We start from the raw sequence: 18,406 nt of genomic DNA on the forward strand, positions 1-18,406 counted from the left end.
TTCCCCAGACCATTCCCAAAGGGACCAATGATCATTTACTCAAGAAACTATACAGTGGAGAAAGGGGAGCACCAAGACATTTCACAAGCTGTTAGATCTAAGGTCCAAGTTGGCACTGACACCAAGAGATCCAAAATGTCATGAGGCCCCTGTGTTAGAAAGGGGGCATGCATGGGAGTGAGATGATAAATGGCGTCCTGGCTGAGGTCTGGCTCACGGTGCGTGTGCTGGTTGGGTCCAGAAATACACCTAGTGGTCATTCTCCTAGTCCCTGAATATGAAATTGGAATAGACACACTTAGTTGTTGGTACAACCCTCACATTGCCACCGTGGTCTATTGTACAGGAGCCAAATGGAAGTGGCTACTCACCCCCAGCCACGGCCAAGACATATCAAAACCAATATCCCATATGGGAAGGGATGGCAGAAATCAGTGCCACCCTTAAAAACCTAAGAGGATGCAGGGGCCATGGTCCCTATCATATTTCCATTGAATTCACTCATCTGCCACTATAAAACCCAGATGGAATGTGGAGGATGACACTGAACTTCCACAAACTCAACCAAATGGTGACCCCAATTATAGCCACTCTGCACCTCAGGTACATGGTAAGCAGCAACTGATAGGGCAAATGTACCTTTTCTATCCCTATTAGGAAAAAAAATCAAAGACAGTTTCGATTCACATGGACAAGAGTATACATGTACAGCTTCCGCCTCATGCCATCTGGGAATCCGGCAGCAAATCACACTGGTCCACTTTATCAATAACATTGTCAATCAAGAAAAATGATGAGACAAGTCTCAATCATTTTAGATTTATTTGCCAAAGTTAAGGACACGCACCCAGGAGACAGGCATCTTTCTCTGAAGATGATTTTTGAGGGCTTCAGATTTAAAGGGGAAAGGGCAGGATATTGAGAAGCACACAATTTTCAGGTAAGGGGGTGGGTAGGAAAAAATAGTCATGCCTTTGTATGGCTCCATGAATCTGCATTTTTTTACATAAGATGACATAAACGGGGCAGAAGAAAAACGTAGGGAATCTGCATTCTACATAACACAGACAAAATGGGGCAGGGGAACAATTAGATATGCATTTGTGTGTGGTGGGCCTGGGTGACTGCACCTGTAAAGATAAGCTATCACTTTGCATTGCTCACTAGGAATTTCCTTGTGAGCAAAATATGGGGGAGGCATGTAGCTTTTCCTCTTGTAGCCATCTTATTTAGGAACCAAAAGGGGGAGGCAGGTTTGCATGACCCAGTTCTCAGCTTGATTTTTCCCTTTGGCAAAATGAGTTTGGGGTCCCAAAATTTAATTTCCTTTCATAACATCATGCTAACAGAACCAGGAGAAGAGGCTTCTTCTCCGCGAGGCTAGGATGTTCAAAGCCTTGGTAAGACATATCTGATCCAGTGGGTGGGAGGTAAAACTTAGGAAGAATTCAGGAGCTTTTCCATGTCAGTAAATTTTTAGAAGTTCACTGGTCTGGGCAATGACAAGACACTTCCTCAGAAGAATAAATTACTGCATCTTGCACTTCCCATAACAGAAGGGAGCACAGTGCCTGGTTGGCTTCAACAGGTTTTGGGGCAGCTTATTCCACACCTAAAGATAATGCTCTGATTCGTATGCTAGAAGGCACCAAAGGCTGCCTGAACATTGGGGTCCTTGCATCCAAGGACCAGCAGGCAAGAATAGTCACCATCTTAGCAGAAGTAATTGAACTTGACCAGCAGAAAAAAGTAGGGCTGTACACATTGGGGATGTACGTGGAAGAACAGGTTTAGCATATGATGAAAAACTCAGGTGTGTCCTGGTATTCTCTTGTCCAATTTTTATGGTAAATGGACAAGGGCAGCAACTCCAGCCTAAGAAGGGCATGGTATCCAGGGGCTCAGACCTCCAGGGATGAGGGTTTCCAGAGTATCCATGTATCCATGACTGACTGTCCCAGTGTATAAAGGCCTGGCTGCTCATCCCCAACAGGGACAACTTTGAAGCATCATCTCCTCTGCAAAGCTTCGCACACAGCAGAAAGGCTGAGGCATCGCTTGAGCCGGCAGCACTACTTGACTTGTCCACTCCTGTCCACTCCTTCCCCACCCCCGTGCACAGGTGTGATGCCATGAGCACTCCATAAACCTGCTGCCCACTCATCTCCATCTCAGCTTCCCTGAGAACAGATCTAGAACAAATTATATGTATATATTTCAAGGTAGTCATTCTCCATCAAATGAAACGATACGTGTCAAGTTGTCTGGGCATCGCCTGAAACACAGTAGGCCTTCAATACATAAACATGAGAAATGGTCTCCTAGGAAATCCTAAAGCCCAGGATTATACATATATTCTGTATGTTAGGTGAGAGAGAGAGAATTTCTGAGACACAGAACATAGGAAGCATTTATTGCATTTGTTTATTTACTATTTTAGAGACAGGGTCTTGCTCTGTCATCCAAGCTGGAGTGCGGTGGTGCCATCATAGCTCACTCACTGTAGCCTCAAACTCCTGGGGCTCAAGCGATCCTCCTGCCTCAGCCACCAGAGTAGCTGGGACTACAAGCACATGCCATACATCCAGCTTTGAGTTTTTTAGAGATGGGGTCTTGGCTGGGCACGGTGGCTCATGCCTATAACCCCAGCACTTTGGGAGGCTAAGGCAGGCAGATCACTTGAGCCCAGGAGTTTCAGACCAGCCTGGGCAACATGGCAAAACCCTGTCCCTACAAAAAATACAGAAAATTAGCCAGGTACAGTGGCACATGCCTGTGGTCCTAATTCCTGGGGAGGCTAGGGTGGGAGGATCACTTGAGCTCTGGATGTGGAGGTTGCAGTGAGCTGAGATTGCACCACTGTACTCCAGCCCTGGCGACAGAGTGAGACCCTGTCTATAGAGAAAGAGACAGAGACAGAGAGAGAAAGAGAGAGATATGGTGGGGGGCGGGAAGAGGGGGTCTTGTTATGTTGCCCAGGTTGGCCTCTAACTCCTGACTTCAAGCGATCCTCCTGCCTTTGCCTCCTGTGTAGCTGGGATTATAGGTGTGAGCCACTACACCCGGCTCTGGAAGCATGTGTTTTACAAGCATTCTCAGCTGGGCATGGTGGCTCATGCCTGTGATCCGAGAACTTTGGGAGGCTGGGGTAGGAAGACCGCTTAAGGTTCAAGACCAGCCTGGGCAACACGGTGAAACCCTGTCTCTACAAAAGATTTTTAAAAATTAGCCAGGTACAGTGGCGCACGCGTATAGTTCTAGGTGGAAGGATCTGTTGTGCCCAGGCGTTCAAGGCTGCAGTGAGCTATGAGGGCCCCACTGCACTCCAGCGTGGGTGAAAGAGTGAGATCCTGTATCTAAATAAATAAATAAAAATTTAAAAAAAATAAAAGTATTCTCAATTCTGCTAAAAGGTCAGTGCAACAATCCAAATATTCATTATACATACCATATTCCTATTTTAAATTGATTATAAAAGGCATAAAAACTTTATAACTGCATCTGAAAGTAAAGTAAGGAACAAATACTAAACACAGTATTTTAAAATTCTGGTATTCTGATTTTTACCAAAGAACACTAGGGGGCACTAATGTACCAAGAAAAGCCCAAAGGTGCCTCAAGAGCTGGGGAACTGCATGATTTTTTTGTTTGTTCTGTTTTTGAGACAGAGTTTCGCTGTGGTCACCCAGGCTGGAGTGTGATGGCGCGATCTCGGCTCACTGCAACCTCCACCTCCCAGGTTCAAGTGATTCTCCTGCCTCAGCCTCCTGAAGTAGCTGGGATTACAGGTACCCGACACCAGGCCCAGCTAATTTTTTTGTATTTTTAGTAGAGACAGGGTTTCACCATGTTGGCCAGGCTGGTCTTGAAGTCCTGACCTCAGGTGATCCACCCGCCTTGGCCTCCCATAGTGCTGGGATTACAGGCATGAGCCACCGTGCCAAGCTGGGGAGCTGCATTTTTTAAATATTCCAGAGGATAAGAGTTTAAAGTGCTTTATAATAAGCCAAATCCCTTTTCAACTCAATATTCTACTTACTGAATCACAGGATCATAAGATTTTTAAAAATTATCTTCATGGTAAATGATCACATAGGAATGAGATAACTTGATTCTTTTCATGAGAATTAGAAATCAAACTCTTTGCACAATTCAGTCATGCTTAGATATTGAGCACATACATTTTTTAATTTTAATGTTTCCTACATAACACAATCATGTAACTTCAGCTAAATGTTATTTTGTAAGACAACAGATAACAAAATACAGCAGATCTTGAAACAACACCATTTCATTCAACATCATTTCATTGCAATGTTCACAAGAAAAAAAAATAGATTCTTGGAGGGGGCCAATGTCTGTTGGAGTTCACATGTCCTTGTGTCTGCGTGGGTATCTCAGGTACTCTGTTTTCTTCTCACCTCCTAAAGATGTGCATAGCAAGTGAACAGGCATGTCTGAACTGTCCCAGTGTGAGTGTGGGTGTATATGTGAGTGGCCCTGTGACAAGATGCATCCTCTCCAGGCCTGGATCCCCCGTGCTCCCTGAGCTGCCGGGATAGGTTCCAGCCACCCTCACACCTGAACTGGAATAAATGGGTAAATAATTATCTTGTTTTCACTAATCTTTCTAAATGTATGAATAGCTCACATTTATTTCAATGTTTAATATCAGAAGTGTTTGCTCTTCATTTAGAAGTGTGGTAATTTTCTTTTCTTTTTTGGCACAGAGTCTCACTCAGCTGCCCAGGCTGGAGTGTGGTGGCACAACTGCTGCTCACTGCAGCCTCAACTTCCTGGGCTCAAGTGATCCTCCCATTTCAGCCTCCCGAGTAGCTGGGACTACAGATGCATGCTACCACATCTGGCTAATTTTTGATTTTGTAGAAGTGAGGTCTCCCTATGTTGCCCAAGCTGGTCTTGAACTCCTGGGCTCAAGCAGTCCACCTGCCTCAGCGCCCCAAAGTGCTGGCATTACAGACATGTGCCACTATGCCTGGCAGTGATTTTTTTTGTGACTATAATTATTCTGTAGGAACTTAACTCTTGTTTATATGCATTGGCCTATGGTGAAGTTGGTTTCCTTATACATCGTTTATCCAAAAGTTAGTTTCCAAAAATCTATCATTGACATTAAGTGAGGACTTACTGTATATACGCTGATGCTCATGTCAAACTAAGGCCCAATTTAGCATGGTCTCATGTTCATAGTTCAAGAAAATAGCAGAAATGGCCAAATATGTAAAGAGCTGAACATAGATAAATGAACTTATTTGATCTAGGTAATTACAGAGATGGGAGGTAAAACTTACCTTGTGCTCATGGGGACACAAAAAACAAGACATGATAATTCCTTGCTAGCAAGATTAATGCAACTTAGTAGCAGAGTTAAGACAGAGACTACAGACTGGGTGCAGTGGCTCCCTCCTATAACCCCAGCACTTTGGGATTGAGAGCACTTGAGGTCAGGAGTTCGAGACCAGACTGGCCAACCAACATGGTGAAACCCTGCCTCTACTAAAAATACACACTATGGTGGCACACGCCTGTAATTCCAGCTACTCAGGAGGCTGAGGCAGGAGAATCACTTGAACCCGAGAGGCGGAGATTGCAGTGAAGTGAGATCGTGCCACTGCACTCCAGCCTGGGTGACAATGGAAGACTCCATCTCAAAAAAAAAAAAAAAAAAAAAAGACATAGACAAAAATAACACTAATACAAGGTAGAAGACGAATGAAAGTGCTGTACTGTGCCCAGGAATCCTGGAAGAGTATAGTTTCCTTCCAGCTGCAAGATGTTAGGAAAGAATTTATGGATATTACATTTGAGTAGCACTTTGAATGGGTAGATCTGGGCCATGTAGAAATAGATGACAATAGAATTTTCTTAGGTATATAGAAAAGAATGAGCAATACAAGACCATAAAAAAAAAAAACAGCAAGTAGTTCACGTAGTCAGGCAAATCGAGCCATCTGCAGCTCATATTTGAAACCCCACAAAGTCAAGCATAGAAATTAACCACAACCTTTATTGTTTATTATAAAAAGGTTCTTTTTTCTCAGCTTGAGTTAAGACTCCATATCTGGTTCACAAGTATCAATTTATGAACAAATAGACAAGAGTGGTATAAAATGTACTAATTCAAACATGCTTAGCACATACAGAATTGACTCATGGTAACGTATTAAAAGTTAGTTAAATCTAGTCATTAGAATAATGAAACGTGTGAAACAATATAATAATAAATTCGTTCTTTAACTCATGATAAATTCACATAAAGCTTCCAATCATGTGCTTACGAAATAACCTTTAGGTATCATGTTGGACTATGGTCAACAACTAGAATATACAAGAAATACACTCTATGTCATAGTTAATTTTGCATATCATTTAAATAAACAAAAAAAATTAATATGGGGTAAAGCAACTTTTAGCTATGAAAGGATAAGACAACTGTTATCCTGAAAAAATGAGCATAAAGCTGGACAAAATTGTCAAAACTAACCATTTTGTGGTGCTGGATATCCATTAAAGAAACAAAGTGAGAGGCAGTTACTCCAGAGGAATGGCAGGAACTTGGAGGAAGAACACTGGGAGTCTTTAGCTTTCTAGCCACAGGCTATTAGTCCTCCCCACCTCCCCAAACAAGTCTGACCAGGGCAGGCCTGGCAGTGAAACCCAGCAGTTTTGCTGCCAGAGGGAAATGACTTGATTTAAAACAAAAGGCAAAAACCCAGTAAAAGTAGCAAATACAGCAGAAAACAAATGAGAACACCTACATGCTTGCTAGCATGAGGCTGCTTTTTCTATTAGAGTGTCTAGCTTTCTACCGCTGCTATAACAAATGACCACAAACTCGGTGGCTTAAAACAACAGAAAGAAATGTGTTACCTCACAGTTCTGTATTTGAGAAGTCCAGAATAGGTCTTGTTGGGAAAAATCAAGGTGTTGCAAGGGCTCTAGGAGAGAATTCATTTCCTTGCTTTTCCCGTTGCTAGAGACTGTCCACATTCCTTGGCTCACAGCCCCCTTTCCTGCAGTTTCTAAGGCAGAAACACCGTATCTCTCTGACGAATCTCTCATAAGCACATTTCCCTCTTATTACACTTCTTTCTTTTTCTTTTTTTCTTTTCCTTTTTTTTTTTTTTTTTTTTGAGATGGAATCTCGCTGTGTTGTCCAGGCTGGAATGCAGTGGCACAATCTTGGCTCACTGCAACCTCCGCCTGCTGGGTTCAAGTGATTCTCCTGCCTCAGCCTCCCGAGTAGCTGGGATTACAGGAGTATGCCACCACGTCCAGCTATTTCTTTTCTTTTCCCTTCCTTCCTTCCTTTCTATCTTTCTTTCTTTCTTATAGGGTCTCCCTGTGTCACCCAGGCTAGAGTGCAGTGGTGAAATCATGGCTCACTTCAGCCTCGACCTCCCCAGCTCAAGTGATCCTCCAACCTCAGCCTCCCGAGCAGTTGGGACTACAGATGCACACCACCACACCAGGCAATTTTTTTTTTAGAGATGGGGTTCTCCCTATGTTGCCCAGGCTGGTCGCAAACTCCCGTGCTCAAGTGATCCTTCCACCTTGGCCTCCCAAAGTGCTGAGATTACAGGCGTGAGCCACTGTGTCCAGCCTCTCTTACACTTCTAAGGACACCTGTGATTACAATGGGCCTACCGAGATAATCCAAAATAATTTTCCTACCTTAAGGTTAGCTGATGAGCAATCTCAACTCCATCTGCAACTTTAACTTCCCCTTGCTGTGTAATCTAACATACTTACAAGTTTTGGGGGATTAGGATGTGGATGTCTTTGGAGGGCCATGATTCTGCCTACCACACAGGCAAATGGCAAAACAGCCTAAAACTTAATGAGACAACCCTGAAAACAAAAGAACTGGAGTAGGAGTAGGTGAGCTTCCCAGGTACCCCAGGCTGCTGGGAAACTCGACACATCTGCAGGAGAAAGGCGAGGGGGCCTTGCAAAAGTCAGAGCAGAGGAAGAAGTGAGAAATGCCTGGACTCTGAAAGCACTGTCCAGCCTACACATAGATCCAGGGCAGAGCACAGAAGCCTAAGGGGATTGAGTAATGGAGCCCACTGCTGCTCAAATACAGGCTCACCACTAGGCTACACAGATGCAGGCATGAATCCTAAAATACTATGCTGAAAGCCAGGCACAGTTGTGCATGCCTACAGTCCCAGCTACTCAAGAGGCTGAGGTAGGAAGATCACTTGAGCTCAGGAGTTCAAGTCCAGCCTAGGAAATATAGTGAGACTTGTCTCTAAAACAAACAAACAATTTATTTTTTATTTATTTATTTATTTTAACTCAGCAGAGATATTAGCTGGCCAGACTCACTCCAGATTCCACAGATTAAAGCCAGGCTGGTTAATACATTTAAGAAAAGGACTGCAAGATCTCTATGTTGAAAACATCAGGCCAGGAATGGTGGCTCATGCCTGTAATCCCGACACTCTGAGAGACCGAGGTGGGTGGCCTAGGAGTTTGAGACCAGCCTGGGCAACATGGAGAAACCCCGTCTCTACTAAAAATACAAGAAATTAGCCAGGTATGGTGGCACACACCTGTAGTTCCAGCTTCTCAGGAGGCTGAGATGGGAAGATCACCTGAGCCTGGGAGGCGGAGGCTGCAGTGAGCTGAGACTGTGCCACTGCCCTGCAGCCTGGGTGAAAGAGCAAGACCCTGTCTCAAAAAAAAAAAACAAAACAAAAAAACAAAACAAAACAAAAAAAAAATCCAGAAACATTTAAATTATGGTCAACTGATTTCCAACAAAGGTATCTAGGCAATACAATGCAAAAAGATAGTCTTTTCAATAAAACTTGAAAAGATAACAAAAGGTGGTGTATCCATACAGTGGAATATTCAGCCATAAAAAAGACCAAACTATTGATACATGCTACAGCATGGATGAACCTCAACGACATTATGCTAAATTAAAGAAGCCAGACACAAAAGTTTGTATGATACTGTTTACAAGAAATGTTTAGGCCGAGTGCGGTGGCTCACGCTTGTAATCCTAGCATTTTGGGAGGCTGAGGTGGGTGGATCCTCTAAGGTCAGGAGTTCGAGACCAGCCTGGCCAACATGGTGAAACCCCATCTCTACTAAAAATCCAAAATTAGCTGGGCATGGTTGCGGGTGCCTGTAATCCCAGCTACTTGGGAGGCTGAGGCAGGAGAATTGCTTGAACCCGGGAGACAGAAGTTGCAGTGAATCAATATCACACCACTGCACTCCAACCTGGGCGACAGAGCAAGACTCGGTCTCAAAAAAAAAAAAAAAAAAAAAAAAAAAAGTTTAGGAAAGGCAAGTGTCTAATAGCTAGAGAAAGGAAACAATTCAGTGGTACCCTGGGGCATGGGAAAGGGGAAGGGGATGAATATAAACAGGCATGAGGAAACTTCTGGGGTGACAGAAATGTTCTAAAACTGGATTTTGGTGATGTTGCACAATTTTGTAAATGTATAAAAATCACTAAAATGCACACTTACAATATGTGATCAAATTATGCTTTTCCTCTGCTCTCCTACTACAGCAAGTAACACTAAAGACTTCTGTGACCAAATATGGGTGGGGGCAGTTCTCCCCACCACCAAGCAAGCAATTAGTTCTGCAGCAAACACAAGCTATGTGTCCTTCAATTCAATTCCAACACTATCTACCCAGAGATAGCATCAATCCCATAGGTGAGGGCTCAGTCCCAGCACTTCTCCCCACCCCTCAGACACCAGCTGCAGGTCCAGACCTCCAGAACTTCTGACTGATGGTCTTTAAATTAGGGTTCCCATGACTCCCTGTTTGGGTTCCATTAATTTGCTAGAGCAGCCCACAAAACTCAGGAAAACATGTTTACTGCTTTATTATAAAGGATATTACAAAGGATACAGATGAAGAGATACATAGGGCAAGGCATGGAGGAAGGGCACAGAGCACCCATGCCCTCCCTGGGGTGTGATCATTCAAGAACCTCCACGTGTTCAGCTACCCAGGAGCTCCTAGAACCCTGTCCTTTCAGGTTTTTATGGAGGTTCCATTAAATAGGCATGATTGATGAAACCACTGGCCATTAGCGAGCAATTTCCCCTTCAGCCCCTCTACCCTCCCTGGAGGCTGCAAAGTTCGGCTGAAAGTCCCAACCCCCTAGTCCTGCCTTGGTCTTTCTGGTGACCAGCCCCCATCCTGAAAGCCACCTAGGGGTTGCCAGCCATCTTTTTGTACATCTTTAGTGTACAAGGTCAAAGACCAAATATATATTTCACAATATCACAGGTGAAGTTTATGCAAAGTAAGTTATACCTCAATAAAGCTATTTTTTAAAAAAAAAAAGAATAATCAGGAGTTCCCCATTGCTGGAGTACACAAGCAGAAACGGAATAATCTCCTCACAGGGATACCACAGAGTGGGGGTCTCCATGACCTTAGTACTGGACCTCACCGTCAGACTCAAAGATCCTGTGGCCTTTTGACCCAAAGTGCTGGTGTATACATTTTTTTGTGTGGCTTTCTTCGGTTGCTGGTCAGATGGTTATAACAGAGAAAACAATGGTAACTACTCCTCCAAATACCTCACTTACAAACATTGAACATAGAATGATTTTCACCTTTCGTCCTGTAAAGGCAGCTCGATGAAGCGGCGTGTCTCCCATGTCATTCAACACATTCACTTCTGCACCAGCCTAGTAAACATGACCACTTTAAATACCAAGAAATATACAATGGTGAAAATCATTCCTTCAAAATATATTAAGGCCTTAAAAAATTAAAATTGTTAATATTGTTTAGGTGTCAGTACTAACAATAAATTAAATTTAAAGTAACAATAAAAAGCCAGCACGGTGGTTTGAGCCCATAGTCCCAGCTACTTGGGAGGCTGAGGCAGGAGAATCATCTGAGCCCAGGAGTTCAAGGCCAGTCTGGCACTATAGCGAGACTCCATCTTATATATATATATATATGTACACATATATATGTGTGTGTGTATACACACACACATATAGTAGTGTATATATGGTAGGTTTTCTGAAAGGTAAAAATCTACCTAATAGGTAGAAAAATAAAAAGTAAAAAGGTACTTTTCACTAAAAATCTATACACCTTGGCCAGGCGCAGTGGCTCACACCTGTAATCCTAGCACTTTGGGAGGCTGACGTGGGCGGATTGCTTGTGCTCAGGAGTTTGAGACCAGCCTGGGCAACATGGTGAAAGTCCGTCTCTACAAAAAATAGAAAAACATTAGCCAGGTGTGGAGGCACGTGCCTATAGCTCCAGTATTTGGGGGACTGAGGCAGGAGGATCGCTTGAACCTGGGAGGTCAAGGCTGCAGTGAGCCGAGATTACGCCACTGCACTCCAGCCTGGGTGACAAAGTGAGGCCTTGTCTTGATTAAAAAAAAAAAAAAAATCCATACACCTTCACTCTACTTTAGAAGCAGTCATATTGAAAAAAGGAGAATGATCTCTGAACGAAATACCACATTTCCTCCATTATCAATTTAATAAGTTTTGAGGAAAAAAGATGCCATTATTTAAATGTACAGATGAATTGTAAGATGCAAGCAAATTTCAGAACTATCAGAATGTGAGAAGTTATTCATCATAGAATTAGGAAATATGAGCTCTCAATTCTCTTTAAATACAGTGCTAAGAGATTGTGACATTGTTTTTTTCTTTTTTTAAAATTTTTATTTGTGTATTGACATTATTTTTTAATTATTTAGGGTGTGCTTTGGTTATTTTTTCAACTGTCACACTCATAAAACTGAAAATAAAATCTTCATTAATATGCCCACTTTTATAATTTTTAAAAGCTAGTAATAAAAAAATCTAATGATTAAACATACAATTTTAATTAATCAGGCTAACCTAATTCATGCATTTATTTAATAAAGAACAATTAAGTGTCTTGAATGATGAACTATTGCTTTAAATAAGTCACTATGGCTCAGGTGGCTTTTCTAAGACTTTCATCTTAAAATTTCCATAACAATAATATTTATTGTAGTCATTAAAAATTAAAGTCATAAATAGACCTTCAACAGATCCTGGACCACTTGTCTGTGTCCAAAATAGCATGCCAGATGTAGAGGTGTCCAGCCCAAGTTAGACTTACTTCTTCCTAAAAATGGAAAAATATAAGGTATTTTTAGGTCATATTTAGGTAATTTTACAATGAAATTAACTTCTCCATAACAAGCTACCTTAATAATCTCCTTTGCAATGCATTGCTGATAAGTGAGAGGCAAGATATGTGACCAAGAAGTGTAATGGGTGTAAAGGACGAGAACTCACAAGGTGCAGATCTGGTGCCACCTTCTGACTCGATGTCCTCACCTCTAAAAGGATAGAGGGAGACAGGACAGGGGTTACATTCAAGCTAGATGATCTCTAGCAGCTTCTTGACTCTAGGGCTCCGAGTCTTTAATCATCTTGCCATCATCAGGTCAAGAGGGGTTTTCTTGACATAGTTCACGACAAGCAACTCTCTTTGAAAACCTGTATCAGGAGGGTGGATGGAGGAGCTGAAGGCAGCTCACAGGAACTCTCTGTACACCTGTACTACATCAAGAGTCAGTAAAGGATAGTTCCTGCAGCACCTGTGATGTGGTTTGGATTTGTCCCCACCCATATCTCATGTTGAATTGGAGCAGGGGCCTGGTGGGAGGTGATTGGATCATAGGGGCAGATTTCCCCCTTGCTATTCTCGTGACAGTGAGTGAGTTCTCAGGAACTCTCTGAAAGTGTGTGGTTGTTTCCTGAGGCCTCCCTGTCAAGCTTCCTGGTAAGCCTGAGTAACTGTGAGTCAATTAAGTCTCTTTTCTTCATAAATTACCCAGTCTCAGGTAGTTCTTTATAGCAGTGTGAAAATGGACTAATATGATTTGGAAAGTATTAGTGCCTGAACGTGGAGTCTTTGACTTCAGATAGTCTCAGTTAATGAGGATATTGGGTTGCCAAGGTGAAAGAGAGGACCGAAGTTAAAGGCAATGAAGTGTCAGATCTTAGCAGTAGAGCTGAGGAAAGACATAAACAACTGAGTGTTGCAAAAACTAAAACTACAGATTCAATTTAGCAAAAAAGATATTCAGAGCACTATTTAGAGCTGAGGAAGCCCAAAAGCTTCCCAAAATTCCCAGTCAGACTGTAGCGAATACAGCCCTATCAAATCCCAAAGTCACCTGCCTTGATGGGGCTGTTACAGCCCAAGAACATGTTATTCCAGGGGCCACTGCAGGGAAAGAGCGATGGTTTCACAGCTACTGTAGATAGCAGTACCTCACTTACATGATACACTGCCCTCAGCTCCTGGATTCCAGGATCTGAACCCACAGAAACCTCAGCCAACAACCTCAGCACACCCACAACAGGCCTCTAACAACCCTCCAAGGGACTGCAGCTGCCAGCAGTGTCCCTGGGATTGTTTGCCATTTACCCAAACTCCTACATCTGTTTCCTCTCAAGTGTGTGTCCTGTGGAACCCCTAATTACACAGTCAATAAATCCCAGAGCCTCAGTCTCTTTCACTGAACCTATCTTTTGCTTTCTGTTCTTAGTGAAACCTAGCTCATCCTGATAAGGATCTCCCCCTTATTCTTCAGGTGGGGTCCCCCATGCCCCCTGTCCCTCACTGAACAGAAGTCGTGTGAACCTCCACATCAAAACTCCCACTGCTGGCCGAGCATGGTGGCTCATGCCTGTAATGCCAGCATTTTAGGAGGCCAAGGATGGCGGACTGCTTGAGCCCAGGAGTTCAAGACCAGACTGGGCAACATAGAGAAACCCCGTCTCTACAGAGAATTAAAAAATTAGCCAGGCCTGGTGGTGCACACCTGCAGTCTCAGCTACTCCAGAGGCTAAGGCGGAGGATCACCAGAGCCCAAGAGGTCAAGGCTTCAATGATCCATGACTGCACCACTGCATTCCAGCCTGGACAACAAAGCGAGACACTGTCTCAAAACAACAACAAAAAACCCACTACTGCCTTTAGTTGATGACTTCTCCACTCACATCACAGCTCCTTCTTTGAGGCTTCTGTCATTAAGCCAAAGCTCTTGTGCATGCCTTCTCTGCTGCCATCTGCCAGCCTCCCAGTGGCCTGCCCCTCACCAAATAACTTTGGGCAGCATATTCTTTCACCCCGTTGCAAATCCTGCCACCATCCCCAGGGGGTCAACTGCCTATTCAGCACCCTGGTCTCTCAGTTTCTCAGCTTCCCTCATTTCTCACAAACTGTGCCTCTGTTTAAGGTCAGGGACCCACTGCCAGAGCCACAGCCTGGGCGCCATCATCACCCCTGGACTCAGAACACAGAAAGCCACTTTCCCAAGCACTCCCAACTTTCCAGCCTGTCCACACAGCTATCCCCCAGACTTTCTTTTCAACTTATCCAGCCCCCAGCTCTAATCATTTTCTTTTTTCAAGAAAGGGTATCCCTCTATCACCCAGGCTATAGTGCAGTGGCACAATCACAGCTCACTGCAGTCTTTACCTCCTGGGCTCAAGCAACTCTCCCACCTCAGCCTCCCGAGTAGCTGGGACCACAGGCATGCGCCACCACACCTGGCTAATATTTGGATTCTTTTGTAGGGATGGGGTTTTGCCATGTTGCCCAGGCTGGTCTCAAACTCTTGAGCTCAAGTGATCCTCTAACCTCAGCCTCCCAAAGTGGTGGGATTACAGGGGTGAGCCACTGCACCAGGCCTAATGACTTTCATGTATATGTAAATACCCTCCATCTTCACTTCCTTCAATAAATTCAGTGTCTATTCTTTAATCCCTCACTTCAACCTTTATCATATCCTGAAAATTCTGGCTTCACTATAATATCTGTCACAGCAGCCTAAAAAACCTCCAAAGCCTGAGAAGTACACGAGCCCAGTTTCTCCATAACCACACCCAGGTCGCTAACCAATGAAGAAAAACAACAGAGCCCTGTGGATTTACACACCATAAACTCAGGATCTCACACTAGCTGAAGGCACTTCTATAAGGCCCTGTCCAAGCATCTCTCATATATTCCAACAAAAAGTAATTCAATTCAGTCCTTCACTAGTCTCCTCAAGCCTTTTACCCAGACAACTCTACCTTAGCAAATGACATATTCAGCTTCACAGAGAAAACAGAAGCTTTCATAGAATTCCCTGGGCTTCCAGCACCAAATCAACCATCCCACCTATATCTACAGGCACTCTGCTAAACTTTCCTCCCGAGGTCTAAGACTAACCGTTCTCTCTGGATCCTGGAGCCCATCCCTTCCTGCTTCTCAGGCCCTCCTTTTTTGCCTATCTTCCACCTCTCCCCCTTTAGTTGCTGATGGGAAGGAGTAAGAACTCTGGTGTCTCCCATCTAACGAGGAAACACAAATGAAACCCTCCCTACTCTGTGCTCCCTGGCAGCTACTGTGCCCCTCACTCTCCCCATTCTACCCTTCACTGGCTCTTTCTACCTAACATTCCTTCCTGTCAACCCCCACTCATTGCAGATGAGGCTCATCTCCCACCAGGTCATGAACACTGTCCTCAATTTTTATCAAGAAATGCTGTCACTGGGTCCCAGGGGCAGGTTTCTGCCATCACTGCATCACAGGACAGCACGGCCACATTCTTCCCTAGCTGCCACAGCCCTGTACCCTGTGGGTCCTCTCATTTCTCTGGCACTACTTTTCCATATCCTTTGGAAAATTTATTTTTCCCAACTATTCCATTACTGGTAACTTCAAAAATGGTACTTCAGCCGGGCATGGTGGCTCACACTTGTAATCCCAGCACTTTGGGAGGCCAAGGCAGATAGACTGATTGAGGTCAGGAGTTCAAGATGAGCCTGGGCAAGTAGTGAAACCCTATTTCTACAAAAAATACAAAAATCAGCCAGGCGTGGTGGCGCACACCTGTAATCCCAGCTACTCCATAGGCTGAGGTGGAAGGATCACTTGAGCCGAGGAGTTCAAGGCTGCAGTAAGCCATGATCACACCACTGCACTCCAGCCGGGGTGACAGAGCAAGATGCTGTCGCAAAAAAAAAAAAAAAGAAAAAGAAAAAGAAAAAAAGAGGTATTTCATGGCCCTCTTCCACTGCTTCCATTGTTTCTGTGCTGTTGACTTCAAAATCCATATTTCCATCTCCAAAGTGTCCACTAGACATCTCCATTGGGCTGGGCAAGGGTTCCTCAATGCTCAGAAAGCACAAAGCTGAACTCACCTGTCGTCCTCCATACACACACTCGCAGGAACCACCAGGCCCCTCCCACATGTGTATTCACAATGGATGGCCCCTCATTCACCTCCTCACTCAACAGCAGCAGCACCTTCCTGCTTTCTCCTTTTCACCCCACACTCAATTAGCTCGACTGACTCCAACTCCTAAATATTCATTACATCTAGTTTTCTCCATTGCCACTGCGTCTGCCCCCATCCAAACCACACTGTCTCCTCTTACTTACTATGACAGCTTGTGACCTGGTGTCCTCACATCTAGTATTTCCAAATAGGATTCTGGATCAAGAAATCAAAATTTCCAAGATCCAGTCAGGCACTGCAGCTCACACCTCTAATCCCAGCACCTTGGGAGGCCAAAGTGGGCAGATCACTTGAGGTCAGGAGTTGGAGACCAGCCTGGCCAACATGGTGAAACCCTGTCTCTACTAAAAATACAAAAATTAGCCTGGTGTGATGGTGGGCGCCTGTAGTCCCAGCTACTTGGGAGGCTGAGGCACAAGAATCGCTTGAACCCAAGAGGAGGTGGAGGTTGCAGTGAGCCAAGATTGCACCCTGCACTCCAGCATGGGCAACAGAGCAAGACTATGTCTCAAAAAAAGAAAAAAATTTCCAAGATCCTACATTTACTCTTAAAATACTTCAAACAGGTTTTATACTCTTTAACTACTTATAGATATCTAAAAGGATGTGTTCAATGAATAAGAAATGTCAAGCTTTGGAGTATTTACAAAGAACAGTACACTATACATAATATTGAAACACTAAAATACCAGCAGGTATTACTGGGGAATATTCGAATAACTTCACATTTGGACCTCCTAGTAAAGTGACAGCACTACACAGAATTGTGTGTTGAGACTGCCAATATAAGTACTTAGGTTGCTTCCAAAATTTATTATTTCTTGGAACATCACTCACAGAATTTACAAAAAGTATGTTATGCACATATGTATTAATATTTATTTTATTTGCAAGAATGACTCACACAAGCAAGACAGGACCATGAACACATACTTGTAACACAACACCAGCTACAAGCAAAACTAATTCTATCCTCCTCTCCCAGACCCTAAAAACACTAACCTTCACTTTCCACTCACATCAGCCCTTCTTTCCCTCACTTTCAACTTGACATCAGTGAATTCCTTCCAAACAGTAACATCTCTATGTTGACTGTTAACCTTTAATTCTTGCAGGAGAATTATAGTAATTTATACCATTTTCCCAATTTGTCATTATTTGGAAAAACAGGAAAGAAAGGAAAGAAAACCAAGAAATGCCGGGAAGGAACCCCCCACATGGAAACACTATTCACGCCTGGTCTTGCCCACCCCTCCCCACTCCCTTAAGAACTGCATATCATCTGACTATGTCACCTTCTGCATCAACCCTTCAAACTGCCCTTAAGATAAAGTCTGACTGACAGGTATAATGAGGTGAAAATTGAAAAAAAAATTAACATATTTCTCAGCTTTACATTTCCAAGTAGATGACTTTCTCCTAATTAGCCTGAGGCAAACGTGGGCGGAGGTGGGAAGGGGAGACAGAAAAGGGTCACTGAGGATGATCAAATGTTTTGGCATTCAAAATAGAATCCTGAGGTAAAGATAAAGAGCCAGTCTTTGCTGAAGAGTGGGGGGAAATTTTATACATTTTTTTATTTTTTAAATATTTTTTTCCTCAGCTCATTCTCCATAACAAAGATATTTTAAAATTCCTTTTACCAACTCAGTTTCTAGACAACCCAGATCCTCAGATCACAGTTTCTTCCCTATTGCAAAGATGCTATTTCTTCCCCACTGAGGGTGAGGTCATGAGGTTTGCTGCCCTGGTAGAGGAGGAAGTAGCAAAAAGAATAAAATATCCATCTGAAGCCAGCCCTTTCTGGGACTGAGGAACTGTGGAAGAAAAAAAGACAAAAGCTGAGACACGTGGCTCTGGATCTTAAACTCGGAAAGTGAGATACATTGAGGAGACACAGAGAACAGGCAAGCTGCTTCCGGGATGCAGGAAAAGACCCCCTCTAGATCGCCCATCTTAGCACTCCCCTGCCAGATGCCACATCAAAGCAGACTCAGTAAGGTGTCCTGAGGGAAGGCTGCATTTTGGCTAACCAGAGCTGCTCTAGGTTCCCCCATGTCATTAGCTCCCACATGCCACTCTCCCAAGAAGGGAACA

At 43.7% G+C, this 18,406-nt stretch overlaps 1 protein-coding gene across 9 annotated transcripts in view; it reads right to left on the reverse strand.

The window, feature by feature from the left end:
* Nucleotides 1–18,406, reverse strand: part of OSBPL1A (oxysterol binding protein like 1A) — a 263,701-nt gene that overhangs the window by 192,636 nt on the left and 52,659 nt on the right. For 7 of the 9 annotated variants that reach the window (XM_063597235.1, XM_063597234.1, XM_055102384.2 and 4 more), the window contains 2 exons: nucleotides 12,047–12,132; nucleotides 10,620–10,694 (listed from right to left, as the gene is read on the reverse strand). In XM_063597235.1, coding sequence (XP_063453305.1) covers nucleotides 10,620–10,694; nucleotides 12,047–12,132 — 161 coding nt within the window. The remainder of the gene's footprint in view (nucleotides 1–10,619; nucleotides 10,695–12,046; nucleotides 12,133–18,406) is intronic. The other 2 variants (XM_063597233.1, XM_063597232.1) reach the window with 1 other exon arrangement.

This window comes from Pan paniscus, chromosome 17 (assembly GCF_029289425.2).
Source record: "Pan paniscus chromosome 17, NHGRI_mPanPan1-v2.0_pri, whole genome shotgun sequence".
Lineage (NCBI taxonomy): Eukaryota > Metazoa > Chordata > Mammalia > Primates > Hominidae > Pan > Pan paniscus.